The following is a 25,596-nucleotide window of genomic DNA, read 5'->3' as shown; positions in this document are numbered from 1 at the left end:
GGGGTGGGGGGGTGGGCTAGATTAAGTTCCAAAGAACGACGATAGTGAAAGAAAGTACAAGAGGATGATTGTTTTCTGTGAGTGAGAGCAACAAAGGTGTGAAACAGCAATATTGCGTTCCACCTGACATCAGCACATTGATATATGTATTTTTTTCTCAATGAATGCAGAAATGCAGACTCACCGTGCACTGCGCCTCATGAACCCTTGGGAGGGGCATAAAGGGTGTGTATTTGTGTCCGTGCGTGTGTGTATGCAGGAGTGAGTGATGAAGGAGTTGCTTTGCGGTTTTAAGATAGCAATAACAGCAGTGCAGCATTTCTTATATAGAGAGTAGTGTATCTGCAGTGAGGTGTCAGGTTGCAGGCACACATAGAAAAGCTGCATTTCCTGTGTTATGTTATACATCTATGTATCCATTACAGTGTATATACTTTGTTTACATCATTATCAAATGAGATAATAGAAGTGTTTTGACCTCCATGTTAGAAATAATCACATCAATTTTAAAGCACAAGTTAAAATTCTATATTTATTGCTTGCTTCTGATTTCTTGAGGCCCCTCTTTTTATTACACCCTGAAGGTCTCACTGCACTGATGGCACAACTCTTTTTAAGTTGAGCCTGATTTATTGTCAGTTTACATTCAACTAGATCAAAACTTGATTGAAAGCTTTTTTGGTACACATTCATTAAACCATTATCAACATTTAAATACATATACAGTTTGCCTTCTTCCACAAGACACCCTGCTATTGATTTGTGCTCAGATTAAATGTGCTGCCACATCCTCAGAATGAGATTCACGTAGCCTCAAGAGCCTGATTGGATCGGGGGAGGAATCGATAAGGTGGCAGAGAAATGGAGAGACCAGAGAGCAAGAGAGAGCGAAGGAGAGAGATGTATTCGCTGTTCTTCATTACACCTATAAAGGGGAAAAAATGAAAAGTGGCAGCGAGGGAGTAGTAGCATTTTGTGGCTGCACAGTCCCAACTCATGACTGAAGTACTTTGCATTATGCCTATTTCAGCACCTATATAATGCAGTAAAGAAATAACGTGTAGGACCTTACGTATTACTAATGCACACCATCTGTGTATCTGTAAGGTACAAATAACTACCAACCGAGGGCAAAGTAAGGCTGAGGATTTTATTTGCTGTGAGAATGGATATCCCTTATGAATAAATGTACCGAAGACAGAGGAGCTGAAAATAAAGTGGGACAGCCCCAGAGGAGCTGAGGTGAGCGTCACAGAGAGACAGACGACGCATCACAGGGCTCATCTGTCTGAGATAGCTGGGTGTAATTAACAAGGCTTTGGTTTTTTAATTAATCTGCCTCAATCAGAGAACAAATTCTATTCTTACATTTTGGACGAAATGAATTCAAGGACACACGCTCAAACAGCCACAGACTGTGTACTCTTTTTTTCTCCTCCCTTTGTTCTTGCTTTCTTTTCTATTTTCATTTCTTCTCTTCTGTTTTTTTTTTTTTTTTGCTCTTTTCATTTCGTCTTCACTTAAATAATCTCTGACATGATCTAAATCTGGCATCCTCCTAACAGGGAAAGAAGAAGAAAAAAAAAGGCTGTCCTGTGTTTCCAGCATTGTTCTAGTCACAACCTTGCTTGCTACTAATGCTGCGCTAACCCTGCAGTGCCCTCCAATGGTGGGTTTGTGTCCAGGGAGGACGGGGCAGCACCTGGTGATGATCCCGATGGCCAGACTCATCCAGCTGAGCTCAGAGAACAACCACCATCTGACCATGAGACGATAATAATAATGTCTCTGTCACACTGCCAGCTCCTTCACGGAGGAGCTTTTACTCTGCTTTGCTGCTGTTCACTTTCACTCTATAAATGTCTATCCCTTGTTTCATCAGTTGATGTTTTAGTCTTTGGATAGAGTTTCTCTATCTTTAGTGTTTCCACCAGTTTACAGACAGATGAGACCAGAGGTGAACTGGTCATAACAAAACTTTGGTTTGTAGGAGGATGGGATGGCACACATGAAGTTCAGATAATGTTCTCAGTCGCTCTTGAGTTTGAATTTTTTTTATTATTAGACAAAATGAAAGTAAATCTTAATACGTAACATAAAATTTGTTGTATTTTAGGTTTCAGTACTTTCTTATTCTAGGGACACAAATCCTAAATCTCTTCAGCTTTCTTCAGCTGTTACTCTATATATACCCATATCCCTTCTTCCCCATCCTCCTTCTTCAATTTTAGAATCTGAGTGTACTTTTTACAGTTCTCGCTATCAAATGATATATAGCAATTTACCCAACAGAATTAGTGCTGAACCTTTGGTCATAAATCTCAACAAGGGAGCTGTTTGGACCCTGATTTGTTGTCTGTGGTTCATATTAGTCACCCTATCTGTCACAATAATCGCAGATGACAATGCACCCCAATATCTCTGCACAAAAAGTTGTAAAGTAAATTGCTCAAATCCCCAATTCATGCAGCAAAACATCAAAAACAACAACAATATAAGATGAGATTTATTTTTCAAAATAAGTAGCTGACCGCCTAACCACCTCTATTTATCATGCACACTACCTGAATCCCTGAATTTTTCATGAGGCTCTCACAGTGATGGATCTGGATGGCACATGACAGTAATCAGAACGATAATGACGTGCATTACCGAGCGGCGGTGAAGTTTCCATGACTTGAATGTTTTATGTGCATTCAAAGTAATGTGAGAGGCCTGTGAGAAAAATGACTGAGATAAAGGCTTTTTGTGCCTTAGATTATTATAATGTCTGCAGGTTCAAAAAGTTGCTGATGACGCAGTGTGGACAGCTTGCACCAGACAGTTGTTCTGTTACTCTTAACGGCGTCCAGGCCATCACTGTGAAAAGCATATGTTCAGGCTAAAATGGGAACACAATGAGGCACTGTTTGTCCAAAGAGCGTTTATCCCGGGCTTTGATCTGCTTTCTAAAGAGGCACTTTCTTGGCATCCTTTTAACCCTTTTAACTGCACCGGAGGGAAGGTGGCCATTACTGAAAGAGATCCAATGGGCTTGTTTTCTGAGCTATAGCACCGATATATTGAATTTGTGAGGAAATGGGCTAAAATGGGATGAAAAGAAAAGTATGCGTGTGTGTGAGTGCACGAGTCTTTGTGCTTTCGAGGCCACCGCTGAGTTGTGCATGTGTGTCGTTCTCGACAAAGAGAAGAAAAAGCTCAATCCACCAATCGCTGCTTCTATGACATCCGACTTGTAAATGAACCACCAGAAGTCTTTTGACAATATTCATTTCATAAGAGTGTCCACAGAACATGGACATGATAATCATCTTCGTCTTGTATTTGTACATCACATCATACTGTACCTTCCTTTCTCTGATCAACTTGAAGCACTGGGTTCAATCCATACAGAGCACAGAATCTGCCTCTTCTAGAAGAAATGTCTGTGTATTATGAAACTGCTTTCCCTATTATGTTGAAGTAACCATTTTTTTCTGCCGAGAAAATGTACTGTACACAGACATTTTATCGGGCCACACTTTCTTTGGGCCACGCATACAAAGGTGGCAGGGGTGGGTGATGTGTGTACAAAATGTTGGAGTGTCATAGGAGAGACCCAAGTTCACATCCACAATCAAGTCCCTGGTAAGGTTTAAGCAATAGAAAGAATTCAGTGAAGGTAAGGTAAATAGCCTGTTAGATTTTATAAAGAAGGGGCATCAGTTGGGTGCAGTTAAGACTTAAAGACTTAATATGTGATTTTTCACACTGAAATGTAATAGAAATCAAGTCTATCCTCTGAAAATAACTCTGCGAATCATGACTTTCTACAATGAGTGTAACACCCGAGTCCCACTCTCTGTGATTTTTTTCCCAGCTTTCCTAGCCGTAGCTTTACTTTGTTTACATCACTGGGACGGACGGCCGGGCGGCTCATCCCCTCACGTATAAAAGTTGTTTAATTGAGGGAGTAGAGAAAAGAAGAATAACATACTGTACTCACAGCTTAATTGAATGTCACGTAAGCGTTTTTAGATCACGGTCATTTCGGGTAAATTTACTTGCAGTGTGAAGATACGAGCATAATAAAGATCGCTAGCATTAGCATGCTAGCGCAACAATGCAGCGCAAGTTGTTTTGGTTTCATGCTGGTGCTCAAGGGCGACATCTGCTGGATCTGAAAAATTGCATATTAAGCCTTTAAAAGTGTGACACATGTAAATAAAGGTCGGCACACAAACTTTGTAAAGCTTTATTCAGCCTTTAACTGGAAAAGTTCAAACTAAAAAAAAACAACTGATGGACTCAAAAGGGGTTGGATACCCTTGCCCCCCCTGAACAAAAGATGGGTTGATGCACGGTCCGGCCACACAATAGACCGTTGCACCCAGCACCTTCCCTTGAACTACCAAAAAAACAAAAATAACCATAATCAAACAAAGGAGTGAAAACTGAAGATCTCCAACCTCAACCTGTTAAAAAAACAAAACTAAGCAAACTCAAATGAGCTGAAGAAACTGCTTGAAAGCCAGGCCACACCTGACACTGCAAATGACTAGTGAGTGGGGTCATCTTCAGGTGAGCCTGTACATTGTCGTTATTAATTGATCATTTTGAACTTTCTATCTCATTGACTTTAATAATTACTTTCAAGAACACTCGTAGCAGTAGTGCACTGTTCAATCAGCTAAAAACTTTCTACCTTCCCTCACCTCCATGACTCAAATGGGATCCTCCTCTGCAGGGATTGGTGGCCCTGTATCATTCTCAGCCGCGACTGGTTGCTGTCCTTGGGGAGGCAGGCGATGGCAGACCAGTGACAGTTGAAGTAATTGACTGTTAAGCTGTTATAGATTTCCTGCCTGCTGCTGATGTAGCAGAGGGCTGATCAGCCTGTACTGTACACACACACGGCTGTTTAAACACCATCTGAGACACGTTTGGACGGTGAGAAACATTAACAATGCAAGGTGTGAATCTTAAACTTGCTTAAGTTGGAGCCTACTTCATTGTGTGTATTTTGTGTTGTACATGCATTAAGACATTGTTGTGTTATGCAGATTGAGATTTCACAGGGATGTAGGAAGGTGTCTGTGTCGCTGTTTCTCCTTGGGCACCAGTAGCCAAACATAAGGTGTTGTGTTTGTCTGAGCCAAGCTTCAGCTAGGTGAAGAGATGCCCCTGGGAGTGTCTGACTCACCCACCCAGCTTGTGTGGATATGTGCATTTGTGTGTGTTTGTGTCTTCTATGCAGAGGCAGTGAGGTGTTGGCAGGCCTGTCATATTAAGCCATTGGCGTTGAACTCATTGTGTCAGCTCCTGCAGGCTGCCATTGATGCTGTTATCATATAACACTCATCATCGCCCTCAGTATGGCACACTGGCCAAAATCTTCTCACTCCTTGCCCCTGACACATGGATTTTGCGGTACATTTGCAATTGCACCTTTGCAGCTGTACCTGAGTGTGCAGGTTTGTATGTGGTGCCTACGTTTGTGTTTTCATAAGAGTGTGCGAGTGCTTCCTTTCTGCTCTCACAGCGCATCAGGAAGCTCCTGCAGAGCCGTGCTGCATTTCTGCATCATTAGGTTCTTCCCTAAGGTCGAGAGAGGGGCCGGACTTGAGCAGGCAATGGATTGGGACCGGAGAATAAAAAGAGTAGAGAAAGAGGATAGGGACGGAAGAGAAAGTTAAAGAAGTCATTGTATTAAGGACAAGAAGATCAAAAGTAGGAAATTACTGAAAAGTGGCTAACTGAGAGGAACGCGAAAACGAGGTTACGTGCCAACTTAAGCTTGAGCATCTTAAACATGTGTCCCAGGGCTCCAGCAAGAAGTTTTATAAGGTCTAGCAACCATTTTTGTTCTAATTAGAGACTGAGTTTCCTTCGAATATTGCAAAATAGACTCGCGCTCAAGGTCGTGGTGTTGTGCTGAGTGTCTTCACTGCTGTGAATGTCTTCAGCACTCGGCCTTCTGCCTTGTGTCCACGACTGATTGACATTGCTCCCTCTAATGTCATGTTGCTTAATTTAATCACTTTGTTATTTAAATGTTTTTTTCCTCCATCTTTAGTTTTGTAGTGAATCTTATTTGTGGTGTTTAATGCCCAGCAATGATCCTGTATCGTATTTAATTTCTATTTTGGAGTATTGGGTACCATTATGATTGTGTACTTTATGAGAAAACTAAAATAAATAAAATAAAATAAATAATTGAATAAAATGGATGGAGCAGGTGGTGGAGAAAAATGAGACAAACATGGAGAAATGGTCAGTCAGAGAGAGAGAGAGAGAGAGACAGAGAGAATGAAAGATGAAAAGTTCATGTGGGAAAGACAGACAAAGAGAAAAAAGTTAGGAGAGTAAAATGCGATGCCCAGGGGAGATTCTATAAATACTGCAAAAACACTGTTAACGTGTCCTTTAATCTAATCTTGTGCATTTAAAATGTTGCTTCTGCTCTTAAAACAACTGAACTGCCAGTGAGGTGGAATAATCTCATTAGGTTTAATGTCCGCTCACATGCTGAGAGACCTTTAAAGAAGCAAGTGACCACATTAGATGGTGTCAAGATAGTGTTCCTTAACTCTGGCAAAATGCTCGTGAGGTAATTTGACATTTTTTGAGATGGTGTAGCTTTCCAAACAAGAGTCCTGCTGCTGAGGTCGGCTAACGGAGGACTGAAACATGAACAGTACCCAAACAACTCCCATAATCCAACTGCGAGGGACTTTCGTTTAGGATCCATATTCCAATCAAAAACGTCTCACAGCTGATTAAGTGCGTCTTGTTCCAACTTTGAATGAAAAAGTCGGACGACTATGAATGTTTTGTTTAAAGATTAACACAAAGTTTAATTAAAGATGAAACAGAAAAGGTAAATGGAAAAAGTCTAAGGCAGGGATCGCTTTAGTTTCTAAAGTCATTGAAAAATGAGTAACGATTGACACCTCCCAGGGAGACTCAAAGAAGAAATGGGAGAAATAAAAAAAAGGAAAATACAGAGGAGGCTGTGGAGCAGTGAGGAAAAGTGCTACATGATGAGATTCTATGGTGGAAAGAGGAATAGAGGAAGGTTGCATAACAACAAAGACTACAAAAAGTTTGTGAGCTCTTTAGAAGACCGGTTTCCAACCCCAAGACATGAAAATTCATACAATATGTGAAGAAAAAGATGCAAAATTGCAGTCAGTGTAAATATTGCCTTCTACTCACATGGAGAAGTAGACAAACAGTACTCGGAGGCCTCTGCCAATAACACAGTACGGTACACACTGGTTTGCTTGTGAATAACAGAGCCAATTAAGCATCCACAACACAGGACTCATGGCAACCCGGCAGCCTCAAAGGACTCAATTACTGCTCTTGGTTTGCAGGGACAGAGGGAGAGGTGGAGGCGAAGAGACACTGCAAGACATATTTCTCTGAAGAGGATTGCGCGGTTTCCCTCTGCTGGAAGCAAACACATTCTTAACGCTGTCCAAAAGCAACAGGGCTAATCAAATATCATGATGGCAGCATGTATTCCAGAGACAAACAGTGTTAGGATGTTTGCTTTTGCCTTTCAGGGATTTCCTCAGCCTATTTCCTCCCTCTGCAGAAAGGATAGAAATGAATATTCACGGGTTGAAATAGGTCAATCGTAGTCTGCATTCTTATTGTGTTGAATCACTGTTGCATTTGATGTTATTAGGTAGTGAGGCGGCAAGTGTCTGCAAGCAAATTAATTCATTGTGTGAGCATATTGCACTCGCTCAGGGCAGGTTTAAATACAGGAGAACGGCCTGTTCAATGAATGTTTAACACGATGGATCATTTCGGGTAATTTCCTGAGTAAGATATTCTGTGATATAAAAAGACAATCTTGTATCAGAAAGTCTAAACAGACGAGACAGAAAATGAATAGAAAAACAATAGATATCATGTCTTTGTTTCTGGTACACATTTGTTTGACAAAGGATGATGGGAAATGTAGTGAAGCAGGTAAAATGTAAAAAGGGGCTATTACAGTCATAATGACACTCGTCTTTATATCTGCCTTTTGTGGTCCATAATTACTATATGTCTGGATTGTAATAAAGGAAAGTGGCACCAAAGGCTGTTCTGGTGTTGAACCAAATCAAAAATTATGGCCTTGATGAGAAAGTGGGAGGAAAAAAAGAATGGGTTTAGAGGAGAGTGTTGCAAGTGGAATGAGGAAATATGCCGAGATAAAGGTCAATGATGTATGTTAACCTCAGCTCAAGAAGCCGGAGCAGAATTATTCAAAAGATGACACAGAGGTATGTGTGTTACTGAAGATGTGCTGCTCTTTTTTCCCAGATTCAGAAAAGCCCCCACACCCATCTGTTGGACTTGATTTGAAAGGGACAATGATGCTCTGTCTGTCCGGGAGTCAGTTTTCAGGCCATCTACAGATGAGGTCCAGAATCTGTCTGCAACCTGGCAAACAGGCAAATAAGGCCTGACTAAAAGAAGTCACCGGCCTTCTAAGAGAGAGAGAGAGAGAGAGAGAAAGAGCTGTGAGGGGGAACCAGAGTGAGGAAGATAAAGAAGAAGAAAGCCTGTAGAAATAGCTAAGGGTGAGGTGATGTGTGAGAGTCACTTGTCATATCTGATGGCTTATCCTCGCTTCTTGGTGCCTTCCATTTGTCATACAGTCAACCAGGACTTATGAGCTTCTTCACAGCTACAAATCCTGATTATGGTCCTTCAGATTAAGAATGGCAGTCAGGTGCTAAAGGGACGGTATCTGTGTGGACTGGATGGTTTAATTTTCCTCGGGTAATGGGTGGGCCGCGTGAGTGGAAAATTTAGAGCTTGTTTCCTTAAATTCTTCACGGTCTTAAACATGTGCTTGGTTTCTATTGACCTAGCAACATTTCAATCAGGTGTTTGTATCGTTATTATTGTCATTAAATGTTTGTAGATTTGGACACATATTTGAAGACTCTCCTGGCTGCAAGTTGAAACTGGGCGAAGCATGTGTGTGGGGTCAAAGATCCTGTATACGCTTCCACTGAGTCACTCTTTTTTAACAGTCTTTTTAACAATGGAAGTTTGCAAAGGTAAGCATGCTTTTCCATCAAGGCTGATTGGCTGTGACATTCCTTTAGAGATCTGGATTGCCTGTAAATTGAATCATCCAATGAAATCCAAACTTCTTCTTCCAAAGAAACCCCCCTCTTCCCAGCTGTATACAGATCTTATTAACTGTCTTCACGCTCCTTTGCCATTATAATACCTCCCAAGAAATATACCTTGTCCCCCAGGTCCGTACATTGTTCCATAATGATGCTCCCACCCCATCTGCATCTGTGGCAACAATGACATAAGGCAGTTACCGTTACACCCCACATGCAGCCCTAAGCTACACAGTGAGCAGATGGGAGCTTTGATCAAAGCTCGCCTTATAACAGGGAGTTATGCTAAAGAATAGCAGCCATAAAAGCAGTTTGAAGGAATGATAACGAAAGCCTCAGCTCGCAATCTCGCAGACTATACAGCGGCATTAGCATATTCTAATGAGCCCAATGTTCAGGGTTAGCCGCTTACACTAATGACGCGTTTAGCTCTTAATAAATCAGTTAAGGCAGCTCCCTGCTGGAGCCCAGGGAGCTGCACCCGCATGCACGTATTTCTGTGTGTGTGTGTGTGTGTGTGTGTGTGTGTGTGTGTGTGTGTGTGTGTGTGTGTGTGTGTGTGTGTTGTGTGTGTGTGTGTGTGTGTGTGTGTGTGTGTGTGTGTGTGTGTGTGTGTGTGTGTGTGTGTGTGTGTGTGTGTTATTAGTCTGACTGTGTGCATACTTCATTATAATGTAGCTTTGTGTATTTGTGTGTCATTATGCTGTAATTTTGTGAGAATGCATAAGTAAGTTTGTAAGCGCTTAACTACTCGTTTCTATCTTCATGCTTGTGTCAGTGCGTGTGTGTATGTGTGTGTGTGTGTGTGTGTGTGTGTGTGTGTGTGTGTGTGTGTGTGTGTGTGTGTGTGTGTGTGTGTGTGTGTGTGTGTGTGTGTGAATGTGCATTAGTGGGTCTTTGTCTGTTGTTTTGTGGTAGGGGTTGTAGCTTCTGTTCATGTGTTACTTTGAAGTGTCCTCTTTTGAAGTTGTGGTACAAACAATTCTACTACAAAATGATTCAGTGTTTCTTTTACCACTCAAATGAAAACCTTACATGCTTTGTGCTGTTCTACTCTTTTCAAGTTTCATCATGATTAGAAAGATTGCTCTCGAACTGCACGTGTGTCCCAACCTAAATGTTAGGTTACAGAGTTACAAATTGGGGGATTGAAAAAAAGTCTGTTGCAGAGCGTCCTGCTGACCTGTATGGTTGCCATCTCTGCTGACTGTGTGTGAAACTGTCTGTAGTATTCTGACATTTGAACTGCAGCACACTTTGGTTTTCTTTAACATTTTGAAGGTATGTAAAACTTTTTTTCAGAGCTATCAGGCCCAGCAAAGGGATCACAGTGTGAGTGATTTACTAATAGGCTTTACATGAATGCAGAAACTCCAAGACCAATATGTTATTTCCATTTAAAGAACACAGGATAAAAATCGCCAAAGTCTGGACATTTCAAAGAGAAAACAATCAGAAGATGGACCCTCAGCCAGCTGTTAATTTCCCTGCATGAAGCTCAGCTTTGTTTCCAGTCTTTGAGCACTGAAAGGTCAGCCAGTTATCTCAACAACATGGAATCAGTCCTTTGTCCAATCATGTGCCAGTTCCTTGCAAAGAGAGAGAGAGAGAGAGAGAGAGAGAGAGGAGTAACAGAAAAGAAACATTTAGCAATTTCCTCACGTCACTGCCAGTTTGGCCCAGTGGTGGTTGGAAGGTCGTCAGTCCGTGGCCCTATCAGAAGGATTAGCACTCAAATGGGATTACAGGCTCGTATTAAAAAAAGAACTAAAAGAAACAGAGCAGAAACATTCAAATGCAGACAGAAACATTCTTGTAAAATTATCATTTTATCATCATTAGTGAGGAGGAGGAGGAGGAAGAGGAGAATCTAAAGAGAGATGGAAAATGTATATAGTGAGATATTCATCCTGTAGTTTTATGGAGATTAAAGATGGAAAGATATGTAAGTGTGCGTATGTTAAAATAGTATTAAGAAAGTCGTAACTGTTTTTCTTTTTTATGATTTTTTCATATCTTTTGTTTTTTCTTGCTTCATTTCCGCCTCTTCCTCATTCTCTCTCTTTATTAAAGGATCCACAATAATATAAGTGAAGATGCACTGGAGTGGAATATCCTGGTCATTCATCCAGTGTGAATAGGACACTAAAGTAAAACAGCACACTAGCTCTCTCGCACATACATGCATAGAGTTAGATGGTCTCCTCTCTCTCTCACACACACACACACACTGTGAAGCAGCATGTCTGAGACCCACATGGCTTGCAGTGCCAGCGGCGTCTTGCTGCCATGCCACCATGGCCCCTCTGCATGTAGGTCAGCCCCGGCCAGAGGGCACAACACCCTTACCCTCACTCCCTCGCTTCCTAGCCTCCTTCTCTGCCTCATCTCGTCCAACCATCCTTACTGGCTGTCCTCTTCTCCTCTATCTCATCATTTCTCTCCTTTGTTTCATAAGTAGTGGGAAGGAATTAGGATGAAACCTGTTACCCATTGACGTACATCAGCCCTTCAGTGAAAGTGTCATTTGAATTTTAAAAGTTTGAACTTTTGGGTTTTTTTACCTTGTAAAGATAAACAAGCAAAAAAAGTGATGAAGTCATATCAACTTTTTTATGAGCCAAGAAAAAAAAATGGATTAACTGTTTTGTGCTTTGTGTTGTTTTTGTTTTCGAATACTTGATTTTTTTCTTTTAAAACTCAGAAATGCTGTCATCCTATGTGACAGTAGAAATGTGAGATAGAAGTTTATGTAACACCGTCTCCAGCACGGGAGCTTAGTCGCAAATCAGGGCTAGATTCAGCGGTATCTATCGATTCTCAAATGATCTGGAGACCCCAGAAAATGTTTTGAACACCATTTGTGACAAAAAGATGCTGATTTTCTTTTAAATGTTACCGACCTCTGTACAGTACATTCATGTTTTTGTATGGGCTTGAATAGCATGTCTAAGTATGCAGTTTATCTCTTTAACTGAAGTCTTAAGTGTTTTTGTGTGTATAGAAGTTAAAAGAAAAAGATAAATACTTCCCCCGCATACTGAATATCTATTAGTAATGACTTTCTTCTGTGTTATCACGACATCTCTAAATACAAAAGAATGCTTCAGATGTTAAGACAGTATAACCCTCATTTAGAAGTTCTCTTAGCTATGGGGCGCCGGTAGCCTAGTGGTTATGTTGCACGCCCCGTGTACAGAGGCAATAGTCCTTGTTGCAGCAGCCGTGGGTTCAAATCAGACCTCAGTCCTTTGCTGCATGTCATGCCCCATACTCTCCTCCCAACATTTTCTGTCTGTCTTCAGCTGTTCCATAAAATAAAGGCAAAAATGCCCCTCAAAAAAAGAAAAAGAAAAGAAACCTAAGACCCTGACAGGCGACTGGTGTGCGCCATTGGTTGTTCGTCATCTGGTGTTGAAGTTGTGAGCCTCGTCAGTTGACGGAGTCAGGTGCTTTGCTGTTATTGCACACACGTTAGCTCAGTGGAAGACTGGGGTTTTCAAACTGGTAGGCAGAGCCGCTTCTAAACTTTCTTCAACTCTATTTATTGCAGAAGGTGAGAGGTGGGTGACTTCCTGCAATGAGTGAGAATGACGCAGTTGGCTTAATCACGACATATAATTTAGAGTCATTAACTGTAGTCATTGAGATGTATGGGTGATTCATTCTGTATTATTACCATTTTACCTGACACATGCTGTGTTTAACTGACATCATGCTGGCAATAAAGTCCATGAATAAAGACTATAGCGATGTGAATAAGTTTGATATACAGTATACCTCCATGAGTTCATGGCCTGTTTCTACCCAAGTTTCCCACCACATTAAGAGCTGTGTCCTGTTACAACTGTACTCTTTTAGCCCCATTTCAAACCCTCGTCACCTTCATTAGCAGTGTTAATAACTGAAATGAAATGAATTGAATTTATTTATTTAATGGGGACAATGCAATTTAGCATAGTTTCAACTCAGAGCATGAAACTGATGGGCTGCTTAAAGAGTACATAGCTATTGCTAATTTCTTGTTCCTAGTTTGGCCTTTGGGTAAACAAACAAAGTAGAAATGTACAACATTCAATCACATAAAATCCCATAACACTATGTGAGGATACATTTAAATGTAAAACAATATGACAATACAAATGCCATAAACAATTTAAGTTACAGATTTAAGATACCATTTAAAAGTGGTACAGTTCTGATTTTCTTTCAGCCAACATCTCACCTTTGTTGTGAAAGATTTTAAGTCTGAGATTAGTTGTATTTCAGGTGGTAATGTGTTCCAGAGTTTACAGCCTTTGATTGAGAAAGCTGATTGTTCAAAAGTAGATCTACGTTGTTGTATGCTACAGCTTCCATTCACTGACCTTCTTGTTACCCTGCTTCCATCATGTCTTTGAACATATCTGGTGAGGGGTTCAGGGGCCACATTGTTGATACATTGAAAAACTAGTTTTAGAAAACATCAACGCATAAAGCTCTCAAAACTAAGTAGGTTGTGTCCGTTCAGTATGTGACAGTGATGCCACCGGAAAGGTTTTTAGTCCGTTATTTTCAGGGCCTGGTTGTATAGTGATGAGGAGAAGCTTGTGACCAAACATACAATATGAGAAATGAGAGAAAATCATTGAATGCATGAACCCCTGTGCTGCTTGAGTTGGTATTTACATGTAGTGTCTTATTATTTAAAGCAGTTAAGTTTGTTCTTGATTGTTTTTGTGATTTTTATGTGTTTTTATACTTTCATTACATGCAGCTTTAAGGACAGTTTATAGTGTAGTAATGTATAGTACACGTATTAGATGACCCCATTCTCTTTCATATCTTTTACCAAACTGTCTATTTCTGTGTTTTAAAAGTAAAAACTAAAATTTGGCAACACCCAGTCTCTAGTAGCCAACATGACAGCAGTGTCCTACCCTACTGCACAGTGACTAAGACCAACTATTGGCTGCAGGGAAAGTAGAACAGGTATTTGAAGGGGAAATTGGCTGCATTCTTGAAAAATTATGATTTCTGCAATTACACAGATGTTGCAACTTTCCCCAAGCAACCATATGCATAATTCAGAGCAAAAAACTAAAATAGTTTGCAGAATTAGACCAGGGTTTATCTGGTTCGAATGCAGCAATCAGAGCTGTTGTCTTTAAAATAGATGTAATGCCATCTGGGTTTTGAGCTGGACATGTGCAGTAACGTAGTGGTGAGTTGAACTGGTGTGAACTCTGTCTTTTTTTGTGCGGAATCACTGGCATCAACGTTCCTGTCCAACCAGCTGAGCTAATTACCCACCATGCACTTCTGCTATCTGCTTGTCTAAAGGCCATTACTGCCGTTCAGAAGCCATAGTGGGCTCTCTGCTTTTCAAATGATTTCCCTACAAATTACTGCTGCTGCACCAGGATGCTTTTCAGCTCACAATCCCTCTGCCCTCTGTGATCTGGATGTGTTTCTCTCCCCCTTACCCCTCTCCCAGTCTCTCCTCCTGGATTTTCTTCTTCCCCTCCTTCTTTCTTTAAGTCACTCAATCCTTGTAACATTGCTTAGTATATAAAATATATGCAGTTTCTATTCTTTCCTTCCCCTTTCCTAAAAAAGTGAAAACCCATAATTAAAGTTTGTAAACTGTGGAAATGCAGCCGTTATATTTAACCAAAAGTGCAATCTTTATACAGACTATTAGCAGTTCTAAGCTTGAGAATGCAGCGACAGGCTGAAAATGACAAATATGATATGACAACTACTAAAGACGTATCCATTTGCATGTATGGAAACAGTTGGTGCCACACAGGATAATGAGTTTGTGTTTGTGTGACATCTCTATCAGTCAGACAGCTCTGCGTGTTTCTCTCCCTGTCTCTGTGCCCAGGAAAACAGTTGGTGGGGGCCGATACCCTGGGCGACGACCAAACACGAAGCCAACCGCTGACATTTGAAACACCAATCAGAAAATCTAAATTTGCTATACAACATATGTTATTGCTTAATGTTCTGAGAGATGGCCTCAGCATGCAAAAACATAAATTATGAAATCTCAGGAGTAATCACAACACAGTCATTTCATGCAGTGTTTATATCATAAAACTTTACGATCCTTCTTGCTTCTGGGCAAAAATCTAGGTTTTTCCAGCGAGTCCCTCTGCAATATTCTGAGCGGCTTACCCTCTGTCATTTTTCATCAGAGTCATTTTCTCTGCTTTTCCGAAACATTACACTGACATAAATTGCTGCCGCACAGTCCATAGCTCCACCCACAGCACCTATCTTTTGTCCTCATCTCTTCACCATGCTGGAACCTCCTCTGCTGTAATAGCCAGCATGAGTGATGGAGTGTTTCTGTCAGTGTTTGCCTGATAGCTCATCTATACACACACACACACAAGCCATCACAAACACACACAGGTCCTATGCCATTACGAGTGCTCTGGGACCCATAGAGACATATGCTGCACACACACACACACACACACACACACACACACACACACACACACACACACACACACACACTCACAAACATACACCCCTCTGTGTAAAGTAGCCGTAGGTGACAATGAGTGTGCTCTTCATTTCCTCCTGCACCTGTTGCTCACTTGGCTTTGCTCTCCAGCAGGCCAGAGGCCATCATGCTGTCAGAGTGAGATACATATCCAGGAACAAGGCCTGGTAGCTATGGTTTTGGAATACAGGGATGTAGGGTAAGGCTTGGCTGTCTCTTTTCTGATTATTTTCTGATTTCTCCTTTACCTTTACTTTTACATTATTTCCATTACTTTGACCTGCCTACCTGTTCAAATCTGTCGGGAAGCTATTATATGGACAATTACCCCACTATGCCGGTTTCTGCACGCTTTCTGGGTCCTTTCTTCCTGCCTGCTCTCCCAATCTTCAAATAAGAAAGTATGAAATATGAAATAATATGAAAGTGGAACACTGAACAGCAGAGGCTCAAACCTGAAGAAAAAAAAACAAGTCATGCAAGGACATCATCAATAAGATCATGACAGTTTTATCTACATTTTCAGGAGCAACCGATCATTTCATTTAACAAGCTGGAAAGTTCATGAGCTAAGATAAAAAGTTTAGTGAGAAGGCCTTGCTTGTGTTTGTTCTTAACTTTGAGTACAAACTCATATTGATCAGACAGCATCTGTATCTACAGAAACATCTTACAGTGGGTAGTTCAGTCAGCCTCTTTCCAATCTTTACCTCAGTCTTTGGACCTTTGGGTGGTTCTTCCTGAGTTATTCACTCCTCCACACTGCTCTCCAGTTTTCTCTTCTTTCTAGATTTATTCTTCCCTTAATTGTAGCTTTCTTTCACTCATCTCTTAAGTAAACTGGTTTGACAGCATCCATTTCCTTAAATTTTCCATGCTGTCATTTATACATTTCCACCTGTCCTCATATCCATGTATTCATTTTACCGTCCATCCATCCGTTCTTCTTGCTTCTTCCTGTTCTTTCCATCTTAACCTCCATTTCTCCCTTCATCAGCTCAACTTGCTCCATCTTTCCATAGACACTCTGCCAGTCTTGTTCCCGCTCCAGCCCCCCTCGAGTGATCCCGTTAGAGGGTTAATGCTGTGAAAAATGACAGTGAAACAGTACTTTTCCTGCCATGCCACTACCGCTTAGGGGCCGCCGGCTGCTCTAGCCCTGTTGCCTGGCAACTCCCTAGACAGTTTTCCCGAGGAAGGGCAGAGCTCTGCTCCGCTGCGATAGAGTCCTTAGCCTAATAAGCATTGTATCTCATTTTGTCTTATCATTTTGTTGTTAGTGGCACAAGTTCGCTCACAGCTGTGACTACGCAAAGAGCACTGATGCAGGATGTGTCTCTCATATCGAATGAACAAGAAGAATTGCAATAAGTGTGACTTCCTGGAGAATTGGTGTTTGAAGAAGGACTTGCTCAGCATAAAACATGCACAGATGAAGCTGTTACTAGGAAAAGGCTGAGATATTTTGACATCTTTAGAGATTTCTTGAGACGTATGTATACACATCCAACCATTCAGTAATGTAGAAGATTGACACACAGCTTATGACAAATCATTGCATATAAGCTAATGCTCGTTGATTATAAGAACAGGCAAGCAAGGTACTGTATGTTATTGATAGCACAAAGCTACATTGCATCAGACTGAAGTAATTTCATAAATAATTATGTATGCCTAATGTGGCACTATCAGCAGCAATTTCATTGTTATCGCGATATGAGCATTCAAAATACACAAAATTCTAAATGTGTTGAAATAAATAAGAATAATTACTTCATGTAAACAAACAATGCTTTTCACCCAAGATGAGTGCATTCAACCCGGTGGATTCTGGGCTGGGTAAATAATCCATGCTTTGACGCCCTTTTTGATGCAGTGAGGCAAACAGTATATACTGGGTAAAATATGTAGAACAGCAGATGAGCATAGAAACTGATTTATGGCTAATATACTCTCTTGAATGCCTACTCCGTTATCAAACCTCATACTGTTCTATCAATATTAAATGGTGTAATCACATGTTGCATATTTTTTTCTCACATCATGCAGGCTTAATGTATATAAAGATCTTTCAGATCTTGGCTCCCAATTAAGACTCCATAGTCACATATGAAATATATCTGAATTATTGGATGAAAAAACATACACAGTTGCTTCTATTCATGACCCGCGACTGTCACTGAATGCACAAAAATGATGCCTTCATGTACAACTTGTAAGGGACAACAGTTGTTATTTCACCATCATTTATTAGACAGAACTGGTTAACTTTAAATTTGAATGGTGCTAATGATCGATATGACAACTGAGCAAATAAAAAGAATCTTCTCAACAACTTAAAAAGCTAGAATATAAAATTTCCATGAACTCATCAGACAGTTGAAGCCAGCAATGTCAGAGTCCAAAGCTGCCAGCAGCTTGCAGAACAAATGCCTTTGTTGTTTACATGAAATATAAAACTGTGACACTTCCTGCGACAAGAGACGATTCCTGCCATTGGCTGCTGCCCAGAGACTCGTCCAAACCAGGACATCTCATGAATAACTCATGATTTCTCCTCCTCAGTTTCAACACATTTTGGAGATTGAAAATAGGTTAAACAGTTTTTAGAAGTTACCTGTAGCTGTGTGATGAACATGTCATGCTTGAGTCTCAGGATCTCTTCTCTGGACTGTGCCAGCTAATTGTGATTCTTTGTGAAGAAACAGCCTGTGTGTGTGCGTCATCTCCTGCTGCCCCACATTCTGTGTTTCCACCTCCTTGATTTAAAGCAGAAACCGTCTCCTTCCAGTCATTCACTTAAACTTAACGAAAATCCAATATTCAAGTCCTACAATATTCACAGATACAAGTGACGTGAGCCACACGGTTGCCACGGCAGCTCTCAGGAAGGGTAACCAGAATGCATTTGACAAAGTGTGTGAACTCACTCCCACCAAAGCACTCGTTGCTCTTTGAAATGTTTCAGTTTTGTAGGCATCAGAGTTTGGGAGGATTTCTGCAGATGGATGGAAAATGTGTGAGTTCATATCGCAGTTGTGGGTGATTTCTTCTGCTACGTTGTCGCTGTGTCTTTGGAACAAACGGCACTTGATTTGGAAAGTGTGATCCTTAGCGGGATTAAAATGTTGAAAGCGAAAGCGAGCGAATGCAAGCTGGATGAGGAATTATGTGTGAAAAAAGCTGCATGTTCACGTTAGAGACATTCAAATTCAAGTGAGAAAGCGTTACTATAATACAGCTAAACGAAATGGTATGGAGCCCATTTCGGTTCGTCTCTGTTGGGTGAATCAGTGCAGCTCTTTAAGCACCAATTTCCCTCTCTAAGTGATCTTTCTATAGAGAACCACTAATGTAAATCCATCAAGGTCATAGAGGAGTATGAAGTGCTGCAATTTCCCGTAATGGGAGCTGAATTGAGAACATGGGGGTCAAAATGACTAGTGGAAGAGGTATTCTGCAGCACCTAGAGCGATGTGTCTGCATGTATTTATGAATGCTAAGATCATACACAGGAGACACAGTAAACACTCAGTGTGTAAACACACAGTGTGTGTGTATATGGAGAGTGAAATAAAGCATATATTTCTCCATTTCCTTATCCATCCTTTTGCCTTAAAGGAATTAACATAAGAACCAAATTTCAGCTAATCAAACACTATATTTAAGACACCTACACACACATACACACACACACACATACACACACACACACACACACACACACACATACACACACACACACACACACACAAACACACACACACACACACACACACACACACACCTTCTACTGAGCCATTAAACATGTCTCACTGTAAATAACCCTAAAGACACACACACACACCAAGCGAGCAGCGTGGCATTAGGCCCAGCCTTCCCCCAGGTGTCTCAGAGTTGATATATCGCTGTGGCCTCAGATGAATTCAGGCAGGCCAAGCTAATGCTCTTATTAACGGCCTTTTTTTTTAAAGCGCTGCTAACGGAGAGAGCGAGCCAGAGAGAGAGGAGACGTGACGTATTTTAGCGTATAAATATCCACCTCAGGTGCTAATTTGCCCGGTAAGTCACCTGTGCCACCAGCTGCAGCAAAAGACAAGTGGAAATGAGAAAAGAGCTGAAGACACAGAGAGGCAGAAATGATGGAGAGATGGTGTGAAAAAGGAAGGGTGGGAGAGAACGAAGGAAAGAAAGGAGGAGGTGTAAATCACGTTAATGAATAAGCTTCATTAGTCGTTCCCATTAGCGTCCTAAGCACAGATTAATTTAACTTCAGCCGACTTTGGAGAAGCCCGGCAGCCATGATGGGACACAGTTTGATTACACACCTGGATGTTTGATCGCTGACACCCTTTACTCTGATTAGCAGTGGAAAGTCTGCGTCCTTCTTGTCTCTGAATGTGAAATTAGAACACCTGCAAAGAGAAACTTATTATCATTTCTTCCTTTTTCTGCCTGCTTTCTGGTTTCCTCTATTGCTGTTATTGCTCCACAAGGAAATTAAACCTGCTTTAATGTTATTCTACATTTGGATGATTTGTTCATCCATCTTTTTTTTTTCCAAAGACAATAAAAGGACATCGGGGGGTAAAATACTAAATTCTCTTCTTTTCGTGTGTTTTTGTTGTAAACAGGCGGACCCCCAAGGCCGAGACATCGCCATCCGCCCCTTCCTGGAGCACTGTGAGAATACCCACATGACCATTTGGCTGGGCATCGTCTATGCCTACAAGGGACTGCTGATGGTGAGGAGAGAGAACCAAACTTTCATTACATAATCGGGCTAGAAGCGAATACATAAACACTAACTATTTTAATTTAAACCACCTTTGATAGGCTCTTTATGTGCATAAATAAGCTTAGTTAAACCTCCATACAGATAGTTGTTTCTCAATATTGCTATGTCTGAATTATGTGTTAATATCAAACCTCAAGTTACTACTTTAAAGACAGAAAAATAAAAAAAATTGTAATCTGTGGCCCAGTGTTAAATAATCATCCCTACATTGACTCTCCATCTTTCTCCTTGTAAAACCCAAGATACCACACACACAAACATTTTTGATGACTTACCTTGAATTCAGGTATGCTTCCATAAATTCATCCCATAAAATGTGATTTGGGGTGTGAGCTAACACTGCCCACTTGACCGTTTGCTGGTGTGTGTGTGTGTGTGTGGGTGTGTGTTTGTGTGTGTGTATCACAGACTAGCTTGAAGTGTGGAGGCCAACAGTCCTGCAGCTCCAGAGCTGTATATCTCTCTGATGCTGTACATGGTGGTGAGATAGATGCATGTACTGGACAACTTGAGGAAAGAAATAAGACCAAGCTGCAGCATCAAGTGTGCACTTCAGGCTGGCACCTAAAACAAGGGAACTCTCATGAGGTCCCGTGATAAAATGCCTATTTTTACAGCAGAAAGAAACATGTTTACAAGGTTAAATTCTTTCATAACTCATCTATTTTGATTATATGCTAGCAGTTATGCACACATTTGCATAATTATGGATATGACTGATTTGACTGACAGGTGGATGTGTTGTAGCTGCTAGGTGGCTAAAGGCCCCAGCTCCACCTCTTTGCCTGTTGCTAGGTTGTCAGAAAGTTAGTTTGAGTCAGCATTTCCAATATGGCGACCACCATCATTCGTCTACAAAAACGCTTCTGAGATGGGGTGCATGACTTCTACAGTCTGTTTGGATAAGACCTACCACTTTGTTCACAGAGGACTTCAGGACTAACACCTATGAGCTCTCACTAGGAGATACAGGGTTCTAGCTGTTACTGTTAGATTGTGATATATTGTCAACTTTTCCACCACACAGTGTTTTTGAAAACCTTCATGAAGCAGGAGTTACTGTAATATATGAGTTTTGATGTAAAACAAAGAGATAAGAACAGATAGACTTATATATGAATTCACACGTCCATACATTACAGTCAACTCACTCTTGCTAACACAAACCTGAGATTTATGAGGTACACTAATCCCTGGTGAATACTCTCATGATTCTGTGGCTTGTCATTCCACGGACTCTGATGTAGACTTTACAATAAGCAGATAGACCTCTTTACACAGCACACAGTGAATTATTCAGCAGGCTGCTGCTGCAACTTTAATGCTCCTCCAAACAAACAAGTCCCTCTAAATAAACAGTTTACAAGATTGAAACCTTCGGCTGCTTTAGAGGGATGTCTTTAGATTATATTTCCCCCCCCCTTTAAGGCTCTTTCAAGTAATGAAGTAAATCTTTGTTTGATTTTCTTTTATCGCTCCTGAAGCTTAGTGTAATTAAATGTTTCATCACAACCTGAACTTTGATTGTATTTATGAAGATCTATGAAAAGCACTGACAAACAAACAAACATTAAGATTGAATCAGCCCTGCTTAATTTGAAAAACAGTTGGAGTTTTCACCAGCAGGAAAGAAGAAAGAAAGACGATCATTTCTGATAAACAGATGGACTTTACTGTTGACAAACCCATCCAGACTATTTATAACCCAAATTCAATTTTGCCATGAGTGTTCCTGAGATTAAACATAAACTCCTCTCCAACGTTTCATGAGACAAGTTTCTCCTCTTCTCTTTTTCTCTCACAGTTATTTGGTTGTTTCCTGGCATGGGAGACGAGGAACGTGAGCATCCCTGCGCTCAATGATAGCAAATACATCGGGATGAGTGTCTACAATGTGGGCATCATGTGCATCATCGGCGCTGCGGTCTCTTTTCTGACGAGGGACCAGCCCAATGTCCAGTTCTGCATTGTGGCACTGGTGATCATCTTTTGCAGCACCATCACCCTGTGTCTGGTCTTCGTTCCTAAGGTCAGTTGTGATTGAGTAAAACGTGTTTATTGCCAAGAACAAGAGCGCTAAATTATCTCTACATTCACACTAAGTCCTGATACTTAAAAGTGCAGTATAAACAGTTACTGTAGCCCATCCAGCCAATGCAATGTGTTGCCGTGACTAATTCTCACATAACCTCTCTTCCAGTTTATCACTATGAGAACCAACCCAGACGCAGCCACACAGAACCGAAGGCTAAAGTTTACCCAGAACCAGAAGAAGGAGGACTCCAAGACGTCCACCTCGGTCACCAGCGTCAACCAGGCGAACACATCCCGACTGGACGGCCTCCAAACTGATAACCACCGCCTCCGCATGAGGATAACAGAGGTCTGAGTTGATGGATACACAGACATTATTTCTCTGATTTTGATTGAAGTATTCTATGTGAAAAGACAACAGTGCAGTAGGTGAAAGGGTTTTCAGTGCAATAAAGAATGGAGAGGCTTTAATATCTAATTAAAGGTACAGAAATTGAGCTCAAGTTTAATCGAGAACGCATGGAGTGAATTAAAAACTTTCCACTTATATTTTCTATGCTGTTTGTCCGCCCATTTGTATATTTGTCAGTAGGATGAGGGAAACTCCATGCCTGATCACCACGGAGCTTGGGGGAAGGTTGTAGCATAGACCGAGGGGGTAGTTGTTACATTTTTGACAGGATCTGGTCAAACCCAGTAATTACACAGTATTACCAGAGGTACTGGCTGGACTATGAAGCAGCAGCTGTTCTCCCCCCTTGTTACCCTGCACAAGCTCTGTGATTTATTTCTTAAACATGTCACACTGACATTGAGTATATTTCAAAAATCATTCTGCAATTACATTGGCCTCTACCAGCTCTGTCTGGTAAGAGTTAGATGTGCTGTCCACGGCTTTAGAAAAAAATGAGGAGTGACTCAGACATCCAGTACATGGAAGACAAGTAAAGTTATTATGTCTTTGGCAGACAGTATTTTAGCAGCTTGTGGTCCATAGAAACAGCCTCCACACTGGATAGCATATGTCTGATAAACATGAAGCCGACTACAAGCTTGTCTAATAACAACTTATGCAAATGTATTTTATTAAAAGACAGGATTTAAAATGTAGTACACGTTGTTCATCTATGTTGTTCAGTTTAAAAACAAAACAATAGCATGAACTAATGTGTTTATTTCCTCTTGTTAAAGTTGGACAAGGAGCTGGAGGAGGTGACCATGCAGCTGCAGGACACTCCAGAGAAAACACCTTACATCAAACAGAACCATTACCCAGACGCCAACAACATCCTCAGCATACGCAACTTCACCGACAGCAAAGGTGAGACATTTGCAATATTTTTCTCCATGTGGCCTTCTGTCAGTACTCTCTTCAGTAAAGTCAATACAAGCTCATGTAAAATCCAACATGGTGCCTCATTTCTTCTTCACTGATTGTGACATGTAACCAAGAACAACCAGCTCAGTATAACACCATCCAGTCACTTCTCCCTCTAATTCAGTAACAATTCAGTATATGACCGTCATAACACTCAGAATTAGTTAAGCAAAAAATAAAATTTGGGAACTAATCCTCATGCATTATCTCATGATAGCTCTCTGCTATGCATGTGTTACCTTTGCTTTTAGTGAAGGGTTTTAAAGCTGCATTCAAAGCAGCAGCTTGCTGGAATATCTTGACGCCTTTTTTTTCCACTGCTGGAGCTCCTGTCAGCTGTAGGTGAAGAAGGGAATCAAGAGCAATCTGTCTGACAGCCAGTCTGTGACGTCTCTGAGAATGAGTCATAGGATAAGCTGCAGTACCTGCATACTTTCACTGCTTCTTAGCAGGTTTTGCTCATATCGTAGTCACTTCTAATAACTCTTGCACCTTTATTGTTCAACCCAAGTGGGTCAAGACTTGATTTTGTACGTAGTTTTGTTGTGTTTTTTGTGTTTGTTGGACAATCGTCTTTCAAAAAAATATGGCTGGGAAAGACTACGGTACTTAGAATGACAAAATGTGGAACATAAAGATAGATTTCTTATCCATCTCTTTCGGTTTACCCTCCCAACTTCTGCTCAGTGTGACTGTTCAAATTGATACAGCTGCTCCTTAAACATTAAAAAGCTGAGTTCCTCAAAACTGAATCAGTGAATGGTTCCACTCCAGCAGCGTCACTTTACTTTAGGCACCTTCTTAACAGACCCAGGGTGTTGGCGATGTACAGCAGCCAGATTCATGTGTTTTATTTGATCCACACACCAACACAAAGCCGCTCTCCGGGGTGTTTAATGGATCTGTCTGATTTGGGGAAGGTAAAAAAAAAAAAAAAAAAGTAAAACAGCTGCACTCGTTCTGCAGATTGAGAGCAGAGCTTGCTGGGAATGTTTGAGAAGTTCTTCATGTGTGAAGGTTCACAGTTATGCAACAAACAGTAGGTAGTTAGTGGGAACATTCACAAAGCAACATGTCTAATGCTTTTTCTTTGTTTGACTTTTTCTCTGCTTCCTTCTGTTACTCCTTCCGTCTCCCCTCCTCAGCTTTCGCCTTTGCACGAATAACACACACCCTGCTTTAGCACAAACATAAAATGTCTTTGAAATGATTTCAAGTGAAGGTTGATATCATGTTACAGCAAACAGGCAGGGCTAGCTTACATATAAAAACTTGCCTGTAGTGTTCAGTGTTCAGTTGATTGAGATGCTTATTGATATATTTTTTATAGAACACAGAGAGCATTTAGAGCAAAAGCTGCCATCTATAAAGAATTTTTCCAATCTGACATGAACATGTTATATATATGACTCAATATAGAAAAGAAGGCGACTCTATAGAAAACAATCTCTATAAAAAAAATGTCATTCCTTTATGAAGCCCGGCTAGAAATCTACATCTTACTTTATTTCTCCTTCTGCTTTTTCCTGCTGAATTTTACCGTATGTCTCTGTACAATGTTGAATTTTTACTTACCATGTTTAATGCTTCAGATAAGCCCTTTATACATCTGAGACTATACGTATCCATGAAACAATGTTCTTTCATACAACCTAAAAATGATTGACACAATCTCATATGTTTTCATTTTGTTGAGGATAATCTGTGTAAATCCAGGCAGAAGCTGGCAGCTGATATCAGGCTATGTTTGGGGAATAAAATT

General features: G+C 40.9%; 1 protein-coding gene across 1 annotated transcript in view; it reads left to right on the top strand.

Annotated features, from left to right (window-relative positions):
* Window positions 1–25,596, top strand: part of gabbr2 (gamma-aminobutyric acid (GABA) B receptor, 2) — a 174,007-nt gene that overhangs the window by 137,876 nt on the left and 10,535 nt on the right. The window contains exons 14-17 of the mRNA XM_020631655.2: window positions 20,259–20,369; window positions 22,227–22,451; window positions 22,623–22,805; window positions 23,648–23,777. Coding sequence (XP_020487311.2) covers window positions 20,259–20,369; window positions 22,227–22,451; window positions 22,623–22,805; window positions 23,648–23,777 — 649 coding nt within the window. The remainder of the gene's footprint in view (window positions 1–20,258; window positions 20,370–22,226; window positions 22,452–22,622; window positions 22,806–23,647; window positions 23,778–25,596) is intronic.

This window comes from Labrus bergylta, chromosome 19, assembly GCF_963930695.1.
Source record: "Labrus bergylta chromosome 19, fLabBer1.1, whole genome shotgun sequence".
Lineage (NCBI taxonomy): Eukaryota > Metazoa > Chordata > Actinopteri > Labriformes > Labridae > Labrus > Labrus bergylta.
The sequence above is the reverse complement of the archived record's forward strand: the minus strand, read 5'-3'. Positions and strand labels throughout refer to the sequence as shown.